Here is a 21,702-nt window from a genome sequence, read left to right as displayed (position 1 = left end):
GGCTGAAGATTGCTGCAAATGTGTCACACCGTTAAGTCTAAAGGTTCTGGATAAATCAGTTTTTGTTGCCGTCTTTGTTGCAGTATTGCAGACCAGAAAGGCCTGCACCATCAAGATGACATGACTTAACAGAATGTGACATTCAGCTCTAAATGTATCTGCCTTTTCTTTAATCATGGAGTCAGTCAATTGAATGGGTTCAGTTAGTCAGCTATGTGCATCTATTGTACAGTAACGTTAATCACAGAACCTATACTATGTGCTAATTCTGTGATATTGTAGCAGTGTAAATAGTTAGAGGTGTTCATAAACTACAAGGCATGTGTCATTACAAGTACCCAACAATTTACTTTCCTACCTTTCTTTGTCCCATCAATAAATTTAGTTTTTATACATTTGGTTTCTTCATCCAATTACAGGTACAGACTATAAATAATGGAGGTACCTGCACTGATCCCGGTGGCATTTCCCTAGTAATAGCTTGCCAACCTATAAATGATCCATTTATTCTTTCACCCTGCTTCCTGTTAGTCAACTAATCTTCTATCCTTTGTTAGTCCCAACACCATGAGCTCTTATTTTGTACAGCGACATTTGATGTAGCACCTTATCAAATACCTTTGAAAATCCAAGTATATCACATCTACTGTTTCCCCATGTCCATGTTACTTTTTACTTCCTGAAGGACCTCTCATAAATTAATTATAGATGGTCAGGTCAGGCAGCATCTGAGGAGCAGGAGAGATGAGATGTCAGGTATAAGCCCCTAATATCTCTTTTGAGGTGGGAAGTGCTTTTTAATTTTTTTTTAAAAATTGACTTGTTGATGGAGTGGATGGGTGACGTGGTACACTTTGGTACAAAGAACATGGAAAGACTGTATAAATATAGGATACTATTCAAAATAGGTGTTCAGGCAGAACCAGACCTGTGTAATTGCATAATTTATTAAGTATGGCAAGACAGATAGCAAGAGTTGTTAATAAATCATACAGTATTATTAGCATTTTTTAAATTCATTCATGGAATGTCGGTATTGCTGGCCAGGCTAGGATTTATTGCCTATCCGTTAATGCCCAGGGGGCAGTTAAGAGTCAACTATATTGCCACGGGTCTGGAGTCACGTGACAGCCAGACCAGGTAAGGATGGCACTTTCTTTTTCAATTATTCTGCCAAATATTGTCTCCGCATTTCTAAAAAGTCAACAGTCCCAACAGCATCGATCTGTCTCTGTAAATGAAGTCTCTCGTCTTTGCAAACATTTCCTGGAAGTCTTTCCAGAACTTTCAGCAATGCCGTCATGCCCTTCCGAAAATATTCTAAGAATTGGATGCAATACTCCAACTGAAGCTGAAACAGTATTTTCTAAAGCTTCAGTTCTTTGCTTTTTACTGTTCATAAAATCCAGGATCGTGAATGCTTCAATACTTTCAATGTCACTTTCAATGTGTCAGTTCGGGTTTGGCATGTCCATGGTGAAAATTCATCTAATTCCATGCACATCCACTTCATTCAGCGTTGACTGACTAAATCCATATTATTTTTAACGCCACAATTCTGCTCTTGTTCGACTGGCAGAATATAGAATATATTTAACTGCATGATTTAAATTGTTATCATTTTCTAAGGAGCGAGTAAAACAAACCAATTTTTCAATGGAGTCTCCCTTCACTAACTGATCTGAATTCTATCAGAGAATTTACAAATCACTGTAGGATGGCTGTCTTGTAGTTGTTACATAAAGTGCTTTGATTTCCCGAAAATCTTTATTGAAGTATCATGTGCGGTGAATTTTTCCAATAATGCACTTTATGGGATTGGTAGTCAGTTACTGTCCGGAGAGGTAACTGGTTTCAATCTTTACACAGAGGGGTTATCAGTAAGTGAAGTGGATCTATGTTGCACAAGGTCAAGACCAGAGTTTCAAAGGGTTCAGCACCGGGACCGAAGTCTATCATAAATGACGCTGTCGTTAGCATTAATGGAATCTGAAAGCATTCACAATTTTTCAGCTGGTACAAATAAAACGCTCTTGGAAATTTTAGATTAAGTACAAATTTAGAGACACTGGAGGCTTGGCCAAGTGCAGTAGTGAGCATTCAGTGGAAATAAATCCAATTAAACTTGATCAAGACGACTTGAAATCTGCTTATACAGCACAGCAGTAACCATTAAAGGTTATGGAGAAGAGGAACTTTGGGAAAAGACTACTTTGACATGTGGGGAGGCAATGAGGGTTTTAGACTGTGCACTATTAGGTAAATACTTTGTGCATTAAGAATTGGGTTATATAATTATCTAAGGAAATTAGAGAGCATTTCTCAGCCCTTTCCCTAAATTGGCTATAGATGTTTATTTTCTTTTCCCCACCATGGTTGGATAGGGCATTCTGCAATGTATCAGAAGCTCTGTTGATTATTGTTTGATTTATTATAAATTGAAAATTAAACACATTATATGTTAAAAAGACTATGTTTTATTTTTTGTGGAAACGAGCACAGAATGTTTACTTCTATGCCTAAGATATGATTAGAGACTTGACTTGAAGTTGAAATGGTGAATTGCAAGGGGCCTCAATCTCTTGCTGTGTCGATGGCCAAATAAGTCCTTTAATAAAGGCTCAAGTGCAAGGGAGGTGAACTAACTGGCACAAGTAAAAGATCACAACTGATGGATAAACAGCCATAATTTACTGCTATAAATTCACAATCCCATCTTCCAATCCTCACTGCAGACAGCAACACATCATATAAACAGAAATATTTAAATTTTAAAAATCAAGGAGGATAAAAAGACAAATAGACTATTAACCAATGCTTTTCACAACATCTCACTTTGGTACTTCTTTCTTTAACACTTTCCCAGGCTGAGGTTTTGGCCAGGATTAAGCTGAAAACAGATTAGACATGCAGTGTATATAATGCACAATGTACAACCATGTTTAGATTTTCCTTATGAACAAACCTACCATTAAAATCTTTGTTCACATACTCACAAATAGGAAATATTAATTCCCTTTAGCTAACAATCTCAATTATTAAGTCCATAATGTTAAATAATAATTTTATGCTAAGGGTTGTTATGCATCAAACTTATTCCATCGCTAGTTCATATTGTAAGATAACTCCATTAAGTTTATCAACCTCTGAACAAAAGACATCTGTTCTATAAAGTGGACATTCAGTGAGTCTGTTTTATCAAGAGTGTCAGCTCAAAGTGTACTGGTTAAAACAAAGTTTGCTGTAATTAAATTGTAATGTATCATAAAATTAATGTTTAATACACTCTAGAATTTTTAACAAATATATCCTGCTCCCTATTCTCCTATTTAAGATGTTCCTTAAAGCCTACCTTTTTGAGAAAGATTTTGGATATCTACCAAAAGAACCCATTCTGTGAATCAATGTCACAATTTCCTCTATTATGCTACTGCAAGGCACCTTGACATGCTTTATTGCGTTTCAGGTGATATATAAATGCAAATTATTTCCCAGGAGGATAAGAAATATTTTGGAAAGGTCACAGCTGATGATACTTCACTTAAATGGATTACTGAATCAACTTAATCATATTACAATATGCAGTTTAGCAGTGATTTTGATATCATGTAAATGTTTCAGAGAAGAAGTATTCCTAACTAAACTTTACTAGTTTCAGTGGGATTCAGAGATTTATTCTGGTAAGTGATTTAGGGATTGTTGATCACCCTGGTAAAAAACTGGAAGTTATATTTTATCTTGAAGGGGCACTGCCTGCTGACATTATATTTCCCTCATGAAGGATGATTAAATGGCATGTTATATGACATTCACGTTTTAATAAACAGTACTTTGTAAACCGATCTTCATCATTCTCTAATTATTTCACAGTTGGAAAGTCTGTTATTTTTCCTAATGCAAGGGCTCCTCCAAACTGGTAACGACTACGATCAATCCAGTTTCAAAAATGCTACCTGCAAGAGGAGGAGAGAAAATATTAAGCACATGAAGCATTTTCATATCTACAGATCTAAACAGCTTAAGTAAGATGACAAACACAGATTGTATTATACATTCTTCTACTGTACAGTTTTATGGAGGTGTGGGGAGGAGGAGAGGGATGGTGGGCAGGGGGAAAGGATGGTGGTGGGGGGGGGGAGAAGGATGGTATGGGGGTAGAGGGATGGTGTGGGGGTGGAGAAGGATGGTGTAGGGGGTGGAGAAGGATGGTGTAGGGGGGGGAGAAGGATGGTGTGGCGGGGGAGAAGGATGGTGTGGGGTCGGAGGGATGGTGTGGGGGGGAGAAGGATGGTGTGGGGGGGGGAAAGGATGGTGTGGGGGGTAGAGGGATGATGTGGGGGGTAGAGGGATGGTGGGGGGGGGTAGAGGGATGGTGTGGGTGGGGAGAAGGATGGTGTGGAGGGAGAAGAATGGTGGGGGGGGGAGAAGAATGGTTGGGGGGAAGCGGGATGGTGGGGGGTAGAAGGATGGTGTGGGGGGGAGAAGAATGGTGGGGGGAGAAGGATGGTGGGGGGAGAAGGATGGTGTGGGGTGGGGAGAAGAATGGTGGGTGGGGAGAAGAATGTTGGGGGGGTAGAAGAATGGTGGGAGGGTAGAAGGATGGTGTGGGGGGAGAAGGATGATGTGGGGGGAGAAGGATGGTGTGGGGGGGAGAAGAATGGTGTGGGGGGGAGAAGAATGATGTGGGGAAGGGGAAGGATGGTATAGGGGTGGAGAAGGATGGTGTAGGGGAGGGGAAGGATGTTGTGGGGGGAAGGATGGGGATGGGGAGGATGGGGTAAGGAGGGAGGTTGGGGTGGGGGAGTAAGGATGGTGTGTGGAGGGAAGGATGGTGTGGGGAGGGAAAGATGGTGTGGGGAGGGGAAGGAGGGGCTGAGGGGGGAGGATGGGGTGAGGGGGGAGGATGGAGTGAGGGGGAGGATGATATGGGGAGAGAAGGATGGGGTGAGGGGGGAGAGGGGGAGAGGGGGGAGGATGGGTTGGGGAGAGAAGGATAGGGTGGGGGGAGAAGGGGGGTGAGGGGGGAGGATGGGGTGGAGGGAGAAAGGGTGTGAGAGGGAGGTTGGGATGGGGAGAGAAGGATGGGGTGAGGGGGAGGATGGGATGAGGATGGGGGAGGGGGAGAAGGAGGGGTTGAGGGGGGAAGAATGGGGTGGGGGGAGCATGGGGTGAGGGGAAGGATAGTGTGGAGAGGGGAAGGATGGAGTGAGGTAGTGAGGAGGGGGAAGGATGGGGTGGGATAAGAAGGAAAGTAGTGGTGGCGGGTGGTGGTGGCGAGTTGGGGGGGGAAGGAGGGTGCGCAGGGGAGGAGGAGGGTGAAAGGGTGGAGCCTCTTAAAATCCTTAAGAGAGCAATCAATGTTGACTTAAGGGCTACATTCTCCTGCCAGGATTAAACTGGCAGCAATGAGGCCCCATAGCAGGCGGCCACCTTGAAAGGTTTTCCTTGCTTGGGCTAATGGGGGTAGGCATAGGGCTCTCTCCTTAACGTGCCCCCCATTCAATTCAAACTCTACCCTGACATTCACCTATCAACCTGCCAGAACTCTAGGGCGGCACGGTGGCTCAGTGGTTAGCGCTGCTGCCTCACAGCACCAGGGTCCCGGGTTCGATTCCAGCCTTGGGCAACTGTCTGTGTGGAGTTTACACATTCTCCCCGTGTCTGCGTGGGTTTCCTCCGGGTGCTCCGGTTTCCTCCCACAGTCCAATGGTGTGCAGGTCAGGTGAATTGGCCATGCTAAATTGCCCCGTAGTGTTAGGTACATTAATCTGGGTCTGGGTGGGTTACTCTTCGGAGGGTCGGTGTGGACTTGTTGGGCTGAAGGGCCTGTTTCCACACTGTAGGGAATCTTACCTAAACTTCACAAACTCAGCCCCCTGGCCCTGTTGAAGCCTGCCAGCTGTAAAAATACCTCCTGCAGCCTTGAGGAAAACTCCAGCAGCAGCTCCCACTCCTCACAGAACTGACAAAAGCAGGTTGGAAGAGCGAAAGGATGAAAGCAGAGGTTTTTTTCATGGTTAGAGCTAGGCTCAAGGAAGCTTCCATAAGGGAAGGTTCATTCCCGTGTGAGAAAGAGGGTCACAGTGGTGCTATGATGTAATACAAAAACATTAAAACATTTTCAAATCAGCTGTTCTGATTTTTTTTAAAAAGCAAGAAAGCACCAGTAAGAGGTTTCAAGATGAAATTTTGCAAGTCTGGAAAACAAAGCAAAATGGCAGCGGAGTTGAGAATGCTGACAAATCCACACCACAGCCCCATCCAGAAGTCAAAGTCTGTAATTGCAAGCAAACTGAAGGCATTTAATTACATATTCTTGCAATAAAACAGCAGCTATTTGTCACAGTGCCATTATATGACAAATACAGGTCACCTTTGTCATCAAAATCAACGATTACAGCAGCAACTAGAGAAATAACATGTACTGCAAGTAAATGTGAACACTTTTATAATCACTTATCATAGCTTAAGCAGTTTTTAGTGCACTTGAAATAGCATCCTTGTACTGAATTCAATGTATTAAAGATGTCTTCTTGAAAAGTCTTACTAGTGGAAAGATTTACAATACTAATATGATGCATATTATTCTGCTGCATGAATCTCCACAAGTCCCCCTAGCATATTTAAATATACCTAAACCAAAGAAAGGTGCTTTTATAATGCAAAACGAATTACAGCAAATGGACACTTCATAGCAATTCCAGAAATAATGCTCTTCATCATCTCAGAATATACACTGGTCTTGCAGAGTCAAGGAGCCATGGCCTTCAAGTAGTGGCAGGGAACTTTGACCTCCTTTTGTGAAACACCTAGAACAGACCAAGGTATAAGAGCCTGACCCAAAACATCTCCAGATCAGATAAGATAGCTTGCAAGTCACAAGATTTTTGATTTGTGATGGAATAGCTATTGTTGACGTTATGCATCACCCAAGATCCTTCCACCACTGAGTAAGCAGTGACCTGTACTGGAAAGTGCATGTGTGTAGAATGAATAGCTGGGAAAAATAACTTTGGTGCTTTTACATGTCAAATAGCTAACAGTCTCTACTCAAGCTCTCATCTGAAGAATGGTCATTTGGGGAAGAAAGTAGTAACAGAGTCAACAGTGAAAATTAGTGTAACAATAATCACTAAGTTAAAAATCACACATTACCTGGTTATAGTCCAACAGGTTTATTTGAAAGCACTTTCGAAAGCTAGTGCTCCCAAATAAACTTGTTAGACTATAACCTGGTGTTGCGTGATTTTTAAATTCGTCCACCCCAATCCAACGCTGGCTCCTCCACATCATGACTAATCACTAAATCATCTCAAGCACATGAACTTTATGACCTCCTGAAATACCCGCAACCAAAATAAAATGAACACCTTTTACATAAATGCAATGCATATCCTCGTGTGCAAAACAAAACAGGATTGACGAACTGCATCCATTCTCAAGTACTGGAAAGCTGACATTTGTCACATTGAGAGATTCTGGATTTCATGTGAAAGGGTCAATGAATACTTGGGAGGTCTTGCTAGATATCAAACACACTGTTAATGCTATACCAGCTTTATGCACTGTGGAGTGCATGGTCAAAGGTACATACTGTGATATGTGGTATAAGAAAAGGTAAACAGAAAATTATCCTTCTAATTTAAACAGTTTAAACTAAAAGGGCATAAGTTCAAAATAACAAAAGGCAGATTGATGTTAGTAAACTTCCTCATAGAACATATGGAACATGGAAATGGCTATTCTAATACAGTGGTAAAGGTGTAAAATCTTGATTCATTTAAGAAGCAGTTGATACCACAATGGGGTAACTAATGGATCTTTTTCAAAAGATGAATTAAACTGTGTTGAGTTTTCTGGACATGCATCAATCTTGTGACTTGCAAGCTATCTTATCTGATCTGGAGGAGTGGGCATTCTCCTTGCACCATTGTTGTTTAGTGTGTGGTAGAGACTTCCAGCCCACAGTAATGAAGCAACCATGATGTCCTTTCAAGTCACCAATGTGGGAGACTAGGAGGGAAATATGGATTCAATGGAGTTCATGAGTAACACTAATATATCTGGACAAAGTTCTTTCAACTTGAACAAAGAACAAAAACAAAGAAAATTTACAGCCCAGGAACAGGCCCTTCGGCCCTCCAAGCCTGAGCCGATCCAAATGTACTGTCTGAACATGTCGCTCAATTCCTAAGCATCTGTATCCCTCTGCTCCCCACCAGACGCATTTATCCAGACGCATCTTAAATGAATCTACCATGCCTGCCTCTACCACCTCTGCTGGCAACGCGTTCCAAACGCCCACCACCGTCTGTGTGAAGTACTTACCACGTGTATCCCCCTTAAACTTTCCCCTCTCACCTTGAAAGCATGACCTCTCGTTATTGAATCCTTCACCCTGGGAAAAAGCTTGTCTCTATCCACCCTGTCTATACCCTTCATGATTTTGAAAACCTCAATCAGGTCCCTCCTCAATCTCCTTTTTTCTAATGAAAATAAACCTAACCTACTCAACCTTTCTTCATAGCTAGCACCTTCCATATCAGGCAACATCCTTGTAAATCTTCTCTGCACCCTCTCCAAAGCATTCACGTCCTTTTGGTAATGTGGTGACCAGAACTGGACACAGTATTCTAAATGTGGCCGAACCAATATCTTATACAATTTTAACATGGCTTGCCAGCTCTTATACTCAATATCCCGTCCAATGAAGGCAAGCATACTATATGCCTTCTTGATCACTCTATCCACCTGTGCAGCAACCTTCAGAGTACAATGGACCTGCACTCCCAGATCTCTCTGCCCATCAACCTTTCCCAAGGCTCTTCCATTCATTGTATAATTCGCTCTAGAATTAGTTTTGCCTAAATGCATTACCTCACATTTTTCTGGATTGAAAACCATCTGTCCCTTTTCTGCCCAACTCTCCAGTCTATTTATATCCTCCTGTATTCTCTGCCAGTCCCTTATGCTTTCTGCTACTCCACCAATGTTCGTGTCATCTGCAAACTGGCTGATCATACCAACAGTGCCCTCTTCTCGATCATTTATGTATAATACAAACAACAGTGGCCCCAACACTGACCCCTGTGGAACACCACTGGTCACCTTTCTCCATTTCAAGAAACTCCCTTCAACTACTACTCTGTCTCCTGTTGCTCAACCAGTTTTTTATCTGCCTAGCTAGAACACTCTGCACACCATGTGACTTCACTTTCTCCATTAGTCTACCATGGGGACTCTTATCAAACACCTTACTAAAGTCCATGTATATGACATCAACAGCCCTTCCTTCATCTATCAACTTGGTCACTTCCTCAAAGAGCTCCATTAAGTAGGTGACAGATTACTCCTGCATTCTTTCCTATTTAGCTGTGTGGGGTCACAGGAAACTTATCAAAGAAAGTATAGTGCATTCTGTGAACAAGTATTGCAACACACTCCAGATTCTGACTTCACAGACAATGCCAGAGGCTCCAAGGGGTCAACAAGTGATTCATCGCAACAGTGCAGCCAGCCTCTGTTTGTACGGTTGGTCCAGTTCAATTTCAATTACCCCTTCGAGTAGTGATGGAACACAATGGTTCTTCTATTCAAATTGAAGGTGTTTCTTCTTTCCAAGGTGATTTTTACCAGGATTTACATGATGTAAATATTTGTTGGGCAGGTTGAAGAGTTATGATAATAATCAAACAATGACTGCTGTTACAGCAATAGGCTCTTCAAGGTTAAATGGAAGAACTCTGGTATTCTAATGAGAAAAAAAAGTATCTTTTTTTGCTCAAATGTCTGATTATTCACCAAAAATATCGGTGCAATGAAATAAGTGACCAGGACAACATTGATCATGATTGATGGCATGTTAGTCACTAGTAAAATAAACATTCAAGGAGCTGACCAATTAACCACGGCACAGCGTGGATGTTTAATTAAGTAATCTGTCAATAACTATTCTTGAAAGAATCGGAGATTTGATAGATTATGAATTTTAGTTCATTGAAAGTAAACAATCATGACTGTTTACACAATTGAGCAGTTCCTGAGAGGATCTGCAACCACATAAATCATGAGCTCCTACTTACAGAGGACATTTTTGAATTGAAGGCATATCTCGGAGAATGGTTTTCCACAGTTTCTGAGAGAGCTGAATAGAAAATGAAGCCTGAAGCTACTGTTTTGTACTGATCAATTACCTTGCTGTAACATTAAAGTTTGTTCCTTCACAGCATGTCTCATTATTACTCAAAGCATACTACTGAGAACCAGAGAAGGAAGGGAGGATATGGATCAAACGTTAACAATGTTCGTTGTTCACCGGTTTTTTTTTGGCGGGGGCAAGGGGATTTCTGCTGTATGGCATTTAGCACCTACAGAACGTGCCAGCTGTCTGTGTAGCAAACACACTGCACATTCTTTCAACCAAATGGCTACATCAGAACTGGTGGGGACTAGTCTTCCTACCGGTTCAGTCGGTCAGAGGTCTGGGGCAAGTTTTGTCCTGGAAGTCTGTCAGCTATCTTTCAGGAGAATTCGAGAGGGTCCTGTACAGGCTTTGCTGAACACTGTTACATTGAATTTGCAATCAATTAATTGCCCATTTACAGTACTGTACAGCAGGGTAAGGATGCTTAGGAGTCAAATGCTGGTCAAAGGCAATTTGCAAAATGTTACTGCTGCTTGTAAATTGAACCCGGCATCTTAATAAGGAGGAAGTGAGCAGTAATGATGCTACAAAAGCCCAATGTTGGTTAAATGGGAACCACAATTTGATCAGTGTCTAAGTGTGCACAACACCTATTCATCTATCATGTAAATGTTTCAATGGTCTGTATTGATGGCAGTGGTTAATATCATTTGTGAAAGATCACACCAGTTAATTTCATTTCCCCATGATGAGGGTCAGTGTAGCAGCCCAGGGCAATAGGATTCAGAGCTGGGATCTTCATAGTGCAAGGTGCCATTGACTATACACAAGTGACACAGAGAGGGTGCTGTGGAATTCATTAAAAAGGGTTCCCTTCCAATAATGTTTATTCACGTTGCCATTTCTTGGAGGTGTGTGCCCAATACCCTAACAGCTGCCAGGACTCCTACATCTTGGAGCACTGTCTTGTATCTGGAGCATTTGAGATACAAGGCCGGTTACTGCGGGACAAGCGCTACACAATGTGACCATGGCTCATGTTACCATTGCACAACTCCTGATCAATGTGGGGCACAGGGGTACAATGACAACTGTATTTTGACCTGGGCTGTCATGGAGCACAGTAAAGGGCTGCTGAATATGAGGTTCTGCTGTTTGGACCAGTCTGGGAGGTGTGCCCTCCAATACAGTCTAGATTGAGTGTGTACATCATTCTGGTGTGCTATGCTCTGCACAACTGAAGCAGGTAGCATAGCGATGGGACAGATGTTGAGGAACTTGGAAAATATGCGCAGTATTCCATGTCCCAAGACACTGAGGAGGAGGAAGCTGTCATTGTCCATGACGGAGCTCAGCTGCATCAGCATTACAGGCCAGAGAGACACCCACTTCCAATAGGATAGAGCTGTCAAGGTTTGTAAATTAATCTGCAGTCATGATGCTGAAATCCAATTTGTAGCCTCTATTAGTTTTGGTTATTGTATTCCCTTTCATTTTCTGTAAATTCAAATTTGTATGTATCCAATTGCTTGCCTGTACGTGATGTTCCCCAACTGGACACTGACTAGACGTGTGTCAACTGTAGCATTGGGGGTTGGGTAGCACTAGACCTAGAGGGTGTTCTGACAGAATGGACAGGTCAAGAATGTGGCCTAGTGGCTAAAAAGCAAGCATGGGGAGGAAAAAGACTGTATGTGTGAGGCAGTGTTAGCCTATGAAGTGGGCATTGTGATTTTGCTCGACATGACATTGCTGGTGAGGGACAATGGCAGATTGCTAACATTTGGCCTTATGTATGTCAATTTTTCAAAGATGGCATAGGCATACTGAGTGCTGGTCTTGGATGATATAGACTGAATGCTGAGTTGTTCTGGGAATGACTCCCGGTAAGATGGGGTGGACATGAGACACGCCATGGGGTGTGGTTGGTTATAAATGTGGTAAACTTGGCAAAGTACAGTGAGTAAACCCATGAGGCCTCAGGTTGAAAACCCTTCAAAAAAATTCAATGCAACTCAGATTTAGCCAACAAAACATAAGGTCCAGTTCAGAGTTACCATTTCAAGTCTCTCTCTCCACAGATGCTGCTAGACCTCCGCAGTATTTTGCTTTTATTAACAGTGTGAACATTGACTAATGGCTTCCTTTTCTCATTTATTGCCACTTCATAAGGATAGTCAAGATAGCTACTTTAGCAGCTTTTACACTGCACTATTACATATAGCCTACACTCTCAATTCATATTTGTCTCAATATATATTCTAAACACTTTTCTGACAAAATAAATTATTCAAACAGTAGTGCTGCAATATGCCCAGAACAAGCCAAAGTTATTAACCTGCAGAACAGTTGTGAATCCGACTTACGTAGGAGCTGTGACCTATTAAAACAACAAAAATGGAGTGAAATGGCTGCTGTTGCTTTTTTCGGTTACAAGTAAATGAGCTTATACCCAAAGGAAATATCGTATCTGAATGTAACTTACCAACAAATCTTTTTGTCTTACTGGTAATTAAAATGCCAATGCACACAATGTTATTAAGTTCTGCTGATGGCACTGAATTTAGCTGTGATTATACTGTTACTGACTTCTAAAGTTGACTCTAGCGTCCTCCAAAATACACAGTTTTCATTTTTACTGAACTGAACGAAAAAAAAAAGCAGAAACTCACCTCAGATCATAAATATGGCACTTCACATTACCATACAATGCCTAAGGTTATTTATAAGTTCGGTGAAAATGAAGGGCAGATTCTATAGTAACTTTTCCTGATTTACCAGGACACGGAGCCTCCTTAGGAAATTAGAATCTGTTGGATGACTAGCTGTGTCTTGAGAAAATGTAATAAATTCATCCAGGGAAAGGTAGAACTGCGAATGTCAAAGCATGCCACCAGTGCAGAGTGGCACTGTGGGCAGAGAAGGTGCTGATTTGAGACTAAATAGGTCAAACTTGAGGTACCATGCACAAACTGATATTTCCTAGCACTGATTCCATTCCCCCTCCAATCTTAGGCTGAATGCTTCCCAACCTTGGTATCCTATTTAATCCTAATATGAGCTTCCAACCTCTTATACTCTCTGTCACCCAAAATCATAATGAATGTAGCTGTTCTATAGAGTAGGAATATATCGTTCAAAATTATTTCACTCGGCTTTTGTGAAAATATGACATCTTAATTGGACTATGAAATGAACATTCTGCTGTAGTCACTCCAATGCGTTATTGCTTGCTTTGCTATAAGCATATTTTTCTGAAAGAGTATTCCCCGTTGGTAGGCCATTCTTTGATTGTTCCAAGTAAGGTCCGGAATCTTGGAGAATGCCTTGTGAAGAGCAAACCAAAATCTTTTCAAACTGTATCCCTTATCTTGCCATTTGATGAAGAAGGTTTGCTCATCCAATTAATTTGGATACAGTGACCTGCTGATAGGCCAATCCACTTTATGATTAGCACCAACAGTGAGACACCATTGGATTGGAGTTTGGTACACTGTGACTGTTTTGGGAAAAGAAAGGTGTGAAACTTCCCTCAGCACAAATAGAGGTCTTCCTGCTTGAAGAGTAAGTAATTAGGCCACCTTACTGTAAATAATCATCCCTGAGAGTTAAATGAACATTGGACTAGTCCAATCGTGCAATTCTTATTTCTCTCATTACTACACAAAGACTTCAATTCAAAAATCTTTTCATATGTAATATATCAGATATGATTAGTTACTGCACTCAAGTTACAACATGAAGATTGCAAAGCATCATTTTAACTGGTGCCATTATCTGATTAAAATGGGATTGCTTAAAAATGGTTGTCATATATGAATATGAACATTAACAAAATTTGCAGCTCCTGATGAAATTGGTCAAAGTACAAATGCTCAGTAACCTACCTTCATAAAACTAGAGTTTGTTTAATAATTTTGACAACTGTTAATAGACAAGTATGTTTTATCTCTTTGAGATCAACAAAAGGCAATATTCTTGACTATAATGTGAATCAGAACTTTCATCAGGTTTAACTCAATTTAAGTAACAGACCTTTTCAAATAATCCATGGATTACCTATAGTGTCCATTAAACCAGCCTTAATTAGTAAAATTCAAACAAAGCATCACTTTGACTAATTTAACAGGGCCAGGATACTTCAGTCTATCATATCAAACATACATAAAGAAATAATTGGGTCTGTAACACAAACAACATAATGTGACTTTATATCTTGCTCTTTACAGCTTTGTTCTTGTTGTGTGGATGATATACATCACAGATACAAAATAAGTACTTGTAAGATGGGGATAGATAGTTTTAGTTAAGGATATTAAGAAAGATGAAACAAGGTTAGGTAAATGGAGCAGAAAGGCATATATCCACCATGATTTAGTGAAATGTCTGAATGAGCTTCAAAGGTTGAATGGTTTGACCCTATTCTTAATATTCCTGTTCTTCTTAAGACATGCCTCAGGATTCAGGATAAAATACTTCCATTCAGGTTTGATTGGTCTTATCAGCCAGCTCAGAACCTACGTTCAATCTCCAGACTCTGGTATCTGCGGGGCAGATGATGGGTCTGATGATGGTTTGTTAGTGGGTTTTCTCTAATACCTTGACTTTGCCTCCGAGTTTCCACAACAATATCTTTCAATATGCGCAATGGTTTTCTCAATAACAATTCTCCAAATTGGTCTGTCACAAGCCAGGAGCTCCCATGAGTCAGTAGGAATATTTGATTATTTCAGGTACAATTTGAGGACATCCCTAAAGCATTTCCGTTGTCCTCCAGAAAGACCCTGTCACAACCGAGATCTAAGTAAAGCATTTACTTGAGGAGTCTGGTGTCAGGCGTACAAATGACATGTCACACACAGTGGAGTTGGTTTTGAATAGCTAACACCTCAATGCTGGTCACGTTGGTAGAGGACTCCACTTCTGGACCATTTTTCTTGCAAAGGTACCACTGATGGCACTTCTCCAGCACGCTGAGGTGCCTACTGCTTTAGTCCAACTCTCAGAAACATACAAGAGCAGAGGGAGCGCTGCTGCCCAGTAAACCATCACATTAGGCTTGGATTTGTGATCTTGGCTCTCTTTTCCTTAATTGACCAAAGGTTGGGTTGGCACACTGGAGGTAATGATAAATTTTGTCACTCCGGAGATACAGAAAATCATCCACGTGTTCCAGGATTATGCCATTGATTTTATTCGATGGGAAGAAGTTTTTGTGCTGTGGAAGCCAACTGGAACAGGATCTTAGTTTTCCAACTATTTCGCAAAAACAGCATTTTCTCATGACCTCTGGCAAGGGAGTCATCAATAAAGCAAAGCTCCTCATGATCGGATTTCATTAAAGTAAAGGTAAAGTCACCATAGTCTGACCAGACCATAGGACTGCTATCTCATCACAGAGAGACGACTGTTGGTTTAACTTGAGGGTCACCACACCTCAGGCGAGGGGAGGGGTCGAGAAAGACAAGCCTTCATGGAACCTCAGCTGCAGCAGGAATGGAATCCAAAGTACTGACATCACTCTGGATTGCAAACCAGCCGTCCAGCTAACTGAGCTAACTACTCCCTAGCCGTACCACCTCTCCCCCTTAATCTCTTACTGCCTTAATATTTTTAATTCACATGTGTTTAACAGAATCCCTCTCAATTCTTGCCTTAATTCCAAAGAGGGATGCAACACTGGCACTGGCGTCACTATTTCTCAGTTTATTTAATCATGAAGGAAATCCATGCTCCGACAAATTATACACCATCCATTGGAAGAGATGGGGCACAAAAAGCAGAACGTCTTTTCATTATTTTGTTGTTGTGAAAGGAGCCTGAATTCAGTAGATCCAAAGCATTTGCGTATCTACAGAAAAGCACAATACAGCTGTGAATTTGTTCCATTCAAAAATATTGTTTTCACAAACACACAAATGTCAAACTATTAACAATACTGTACTTACTATAAAGTTATCTTATCCCTGCAATTAATGAGCCAATGGACATCTGTTCAATTGTTTTAAGTTGCTTGATTAATGAGTCAGAACATTTGGTTTAATGTTAGTGGCTATTTCATTAAAATCTGATCTCTCCGTTTCACTGGTGAGAAAACAGATGATAAATTGTGCAGTTTCAAGAAGTCCCTCAGAAATTGTTATGAAAACCTCTTTCTCAACTTTACAGTAAAGTGGCAGCAAAATTTAATAATGTCTGAAAACAGACTGGAGCTCAAATGGCCTGGATGCTTTGTTTCTAATGCAAAGCAGCACGCTGAGTTCATTCCAATAATAATTTCGCAGAAGCTTAGAGGCGAGATCAGGTACACAGTGAGAAGCTGGGGACAAGTGGGTCTGCAGTGGGGCCTGCAGGACGAAGATAGCAAAGGAGGATGAAGCCACATGTATATTCTGCTGCAAATGATTCAGGTGAGGGCTTTGCAGTGCGAACACCTCATGACAGCCTTTAGAAGTTGAAGAGTATTACTAATAATACGCTTGGAACCTGGGCAAGCTAGTCAGAATGCCCAGAGTCACTGCAAACAAGTATGGACGATTCCAGCACCAATTGGCCCAGGGTTTGGCCTAGAGTTTGGAGTCTAAACCTTCCAGCTGGAAAACGATGGCAAACTCAATTGGCACACAGGTGGGCCCAAGCGTGTTGCAGAGTCAGACTTGGGCTCCACAGCAGCATGTGTCAAAGGCACCCTGCTGTGGGAATTCAAACATCTCTTCTTATCTGCACTGTGGGCACTCCTACACCACATGGACTATAGCCGTTCATGAATAACAATTCACCAAGGACAATGAGGAATGGGCAACAAGTGCAGCTCTAGCCTGTGATGCCCACTTGTTATGAAAGAGTCAATAAAGTGTGACTCTGGAGAAGGCACAGCAGGACAGGCAGCATCTGGAGAACAAGAGAGTCGACGTGTTGGGCAGGCCCCTACATCAGAACTTGTGGAAGAACAATTGAAAAAAAGTGTCAAAGTCAGCTTGCTGCCAATAAACATCAGACTGAGCTCACTGCAAACTCAGACTGCAGCCACCAGGGGGCAAGGTATCAGGGCCTAAAGCAGCAGTGTCTCTCAGCATTCCAGTCATCTGCCCTCAAAAAGATTGCACAGGCAGTGAGTTTGTACAGTATGAACCTGCTATCTTTTCAAGATGGCAGCATACATCCCTTCAATTTCTGTGAATCCAACCATGGCCTTGCGGTTGCCCATCGTCAGCCTGCCAGGATTATTGCTCCACATGAGATGGTGCACTGCCCATAGACCCAAAGCTGCTTAAGGTCATTCTGCAGGTTTCCCAGTGGAAGGTCAGCAGCCTTCAGAGGGTGCGAACGCAGAGCAGCACCACGACAGGAAAAGGCTGACAAAACACAAGCACTAAGGGCACAACAATATTGCTTCTGAGTTTGGAAGTTATGGGTTCAACTCCCTTTTAAGATTGGAGCACAACAATTGAGGCTGGCACTTCAGTGCAATACCAAGGGAGTGCTGCACTGTTGGAGGTGCCATTCCTTGGATGAGGCATTAAACTGAGATCCTGGTAATCCTCTTATGTGGATTCAAGCGATCCCACGGCACTATTCTGAAGAAGAGCAGGAGACTTCACCCCAGTGCCCTAACTATTATTTCTCAATCAATGTCAGAAAAGACATAATTATCTGGTCATTATCACATGCTATTTTTAGGAGCTAGTTCTGCACAAATTGACTGCCCACCTTGCAAAACTGAATACACTTCAAATTTATTTCACTGACTATAAATGCTTTGAGATATGCAATGGTCATGAAATAGTCAGTGTGGTAGCAGTCATGTCACTAAAACCCAAGCTAATGTTCTGGGTTACATGGGTTCAAATCCGAATAGGGCAGATAATGAAATTTGAATTTAATTTTTAAAAAAAGGAACAGAAACTAGTCTAATGGCGACTATGTGACTACTGCTATTTGTGGTAAAACAAACCCTCTTGTTCATTGCACTCTGTTCAGAAAGAAAATCTGTTATCCTTTACCTAGTTGGTCCTCCATGTAAGACCAGGCCCACTATAATGTGGTTACCTCCTTCTGCACAATTTGAAATGGGTCCTAACTGATGACCTAGCAGTGACATCTTCATCTCATGAGTACATTTTAAAAAATACAAATCATCCTTTCTGGTTGGCAATGGTATGCAATTGGTCAGTGTTGGATTTTATAAAGTTGGGTTTGGAATTTTTGTTTAACGATTGCTTTTATTCCAGCTTTGTGGGCCAAGAAAAGATTATGATGGCCAGTAGCAGAGAGGAGGTATTGCTGGAGAACAGAAAACTGGAATCACTTTAAACAAGCCACTGTCCAGAAAGCAGCAATTATGGCTGTCACCTCCCTCCTTTAGCTAGTTACCATATAGCTGACGATGAGCACTGTGTACCTCGCACTGATTATTCAACATCCATCTACCATGACTTTCACTGAGTGCTGCAGAGTTCATGCAGAGTGGTCCAGGCAGAGAAACCAAAATAATAATCTGCTCTAACAGATCTTCCTTATTACTCCTTTAGACTTGAGCTCAAATATAATTGGCACATTGGCTGTCGCAGTATGAAGAGTTCATGACTGCCGCCAGGATATTCTGCCAGGAATTAGCTGGATATCAAGGCAATGGAACTTCTTTTGCTGCAGTATGCCTCAGAGTTGACGTGGTACCCAGAAAGTGACATGCAGCCAACCAATGGGGAAACCGGCAGTCCTGTTGAAACTGTGCATTCACTGCACCAGCTTCTCTCTGGCACAACAGAATGAAAAGCCAAGCAAAGGTAAAATTGCCACAGTCTTACCAGATCATAGAGCTGTTGTCTCATCACAGAGGTGCCGGATAATGGCTCTAAACTGAAGGTCACCAGCTGAGGAGAGAGGTTGACAAGGAGAATCCTTCATGGTAGCCTCAGTTAGTGCAGGAGTTGAACCCACGCTGTTGTTATCACTCTGCATCATACAGCAGCCAACCCCCTCGCTCCTTTGCAATACAGTACCTCAGTGACTTCCCTTTTGCAAAAATGGATGGCAATCACTGAAAATATCAACAGCCTGGAAGGAGCCTGATCCATACAAGTTCAAGGCCACTGACATCTGGACAGTCTTTAGCAATGCCATCTTTGCCCCTTTGAGACTGCAATGCATGTCAACCTTCAGTGACAGCATCCTTATTGGAGCACAGATATCTCTTTCATTGTTCCTCATTCTGAAATGTTCAGGAAAGTACTCTGTTGCCTGAAAACCCTGGAGGAGTTTGGCTTCTTACTGAAGACCCTTTTCCGCCTCCTCCTTCTGGAAGTTTGCACTGCTCTATATTTCCTCTGCTCATTCTCCCATGTATGTGAATGTGCAAGTGGAATGCATTGCGTTGTATTCCTAAATGGAAGCAAGTGGTCTATGCAAACTCCTTGAAGGGATGACAAAGTCCTCCAGCACATGTTATATTATGCCCTGTACAGTTGAGCAACTTTACAAAAACCTAGACACCACCAACACTTCTACAATAGCAAGAACAGCCACAGGAATCAGTTAACAACAAATCAGTTAGTAATCCCTTTAAAAAACTGGTGGGAAGTCCTTTTTTCAGCTGAACATATTTAAAAAACAGGATGAGCTGGAGCACTAGACTTCAAAACATTGGAGCCAACGTCAAATCTGTGCTACAGGACAATCAAGAGCTGACAGATAGATAGAACAAGTCCGCCTTCTCTGCATGCTTCCCTGCACACGTACCTGCACTTAAAAATATCACCTGGGATGACGTGCACTTGACATTTTCATAAACAATGGGTGCCACATTGGAGTCAAAATGGCACCTAAAGCACCAGAAAAGTAGGCAATGTGCAGCTGAAGTTTGCAGCCTTTGTCTTGTCACATTAGCACATAATTACTTGTTGCAGCCAGCAATCCTGGCCAGCAAACATCCACATGTACAGTTTTTTTTAGATTAGATTCCCCACAGTGTGGAAACAGGCCCTTCGGCCCAACTAGTCCACACTGACCCTCTATAGAGTAACCCACCCAGACCCATTTCCCTCTGACTAACGCACCTAACACTATGGGCAATTTAGCATGGCCAGTTCACCTGAAATGTGGGAGGAAACCGGAGCACCAGGTGGAAACCCATGCAGACACGGAGAGAATGTGCAAACTCCACACAGACAGTTGCCCGAGATTGGAATCGAACCTGGGACCCTGGTGCTGCAAGGCAACGGTGCTAACCACTGAGCCACCATGCCTACCCTTGTAGTTCCCAGGGTTTTCTTTCTCCTGGTACGTGCACATTGGTGAGGCAGTCCGTTTTGGGAGCACTCAGTGCAAACTGTCCTCATCTCACATCAGTCAAAGCCATTGCATTCTCTGTGCCAAGAGGTGTCAACAATCTCTTGGTAATGGGGTGCCACATGTAATTCTTGTTGCCACCAGATGTTCAGCTAGTAGACTATCTGCAACAGTAACTATAGACGATGAGCACTGCAAATACTGTCTGTTTCTTGGGAGAAGCCTGATGTATATAAAATCACGGCTCTGGCTATACCATCTCTGTCATTCCTTGAGAGTGCAATTCAGGCTGCAACAGATGGCAGAGTTCAGAGATGTTTCATACACACTGTTCCTCAGTCAGGATACTTTGAGAAGGTGAGTCATTCCCTGAATATCCTGGGTAAACACGGCTTCATACAAAAAAACCCATTTCTTCCTCCTCCTTCCAGAGCTTGTATTGTTCTGTATTGCCTCTAAGAGCTTTTTTTTAAAGCAGGATTACTATCTCACATAATGCCTGAGACCTTGTAGATCTGCTTTTGGTGAGTGGGGGAATCCACTGAGCTATGTAATTGCCAACTAAGATTTTAATTCAAAGAGATATATCTGTCATGAAGAAACAAAACATTTAATTTTATTGAGTTAAACAAAAGAGGAGAAGATACACAAGTATGAACTTGGGACAAAATCAAAAACTGCTGGAAAAAAACTAGATCTTGTACCATTTGTGGGGACAAAAAAGGAGCAAACATGTGAAGTCCAACCTTACTTTTCTTCTGAACGGAGATGAAAAAGTAGATTTTTAAAAACATTTTTCAAATCGCAGGAAGTGCTCATAGCCATAACTCCCCTCATCAAATGGACAGAATTAGAAACATATTTTCAATAAATTATTGAAAGAAAATATTATGAACAAGAGGGTTACAGAGAAATTCAATATTTTCTAATTATCTAAAAAAACCTTCCATTCAAACACAAATTAGTCTCGCTTCCAAATCACCCAGAGAGTCACATCTGTTCATTTTATTCAGCACAGTGCTAAATGCCTCTGTGACCCAGAAACAAGTTACAGTAAATATCCAACTCTACAGTCAAAGATAGCCCCAGATGATCAATTGTTGTGGAACTGGTACCACAAGGATAAAGGAATAAAGATAGGTGGAACATTCTCAACATCAATTATAATAGGGAAACAAGTATCTTAGTGCAACCACAGAGAATAGCATTGGCTGTGTGACAAGTAGGAATGCAAGAAAATTAATCATTTTTAAAAAAAGCTTTGTTAAACA

At 41.8% G+C, this 21,702-nt stretch overlaps 1 protein-coding gene across 1 annotated transcript in view; it reads right to left on the bottom strand.

Annotated features, from left to right (window-relative positions):
* Positions 1-911: 911 nt before the first annotated feature.
* Positions 912-21,702, bottom strand: part of ube3d (ubiquitin protein ligase E3D) — a 165,084-nt gene continuing 144,293 nt past the window's right edge. The window contains exon 10 of the mRNA XM_087982339.1: positions 912-3,953. Coding sequence (XP_087838465.1) covers positions 3,930-3,953 — 24 coding nt within the window. The 3' untranslated portion in view covers positions 912-3,929. The remainder of the gene's footprint in view (positions 3,954-21,702) is intronic.

The sequence above is a fragment of the Chiloscyllium plagiosum genome, unplaced genomic scaffold, assembly GCF_037043375.1.
Source record: "Chiloscyllium plagiosum isolate Xiang-an unplaced genomic scaffold, Cpla_swu_hap1 HiC_scaffold_3, whole genome shotgun sequence".
In the NCBI taxonomy this organism is placed as follows: Eukaryota; Metazoa; Chordata; class Chondrichthyes; order Orectolobiformes; family Hemiscylliidae; genus Chiloscyllium; species Chiloscyllium plagiosum.
Note: the sequence above shows the minus strand (reverse complement) of the source record. Positions and strands in the feature narration are given on the sequence as shown.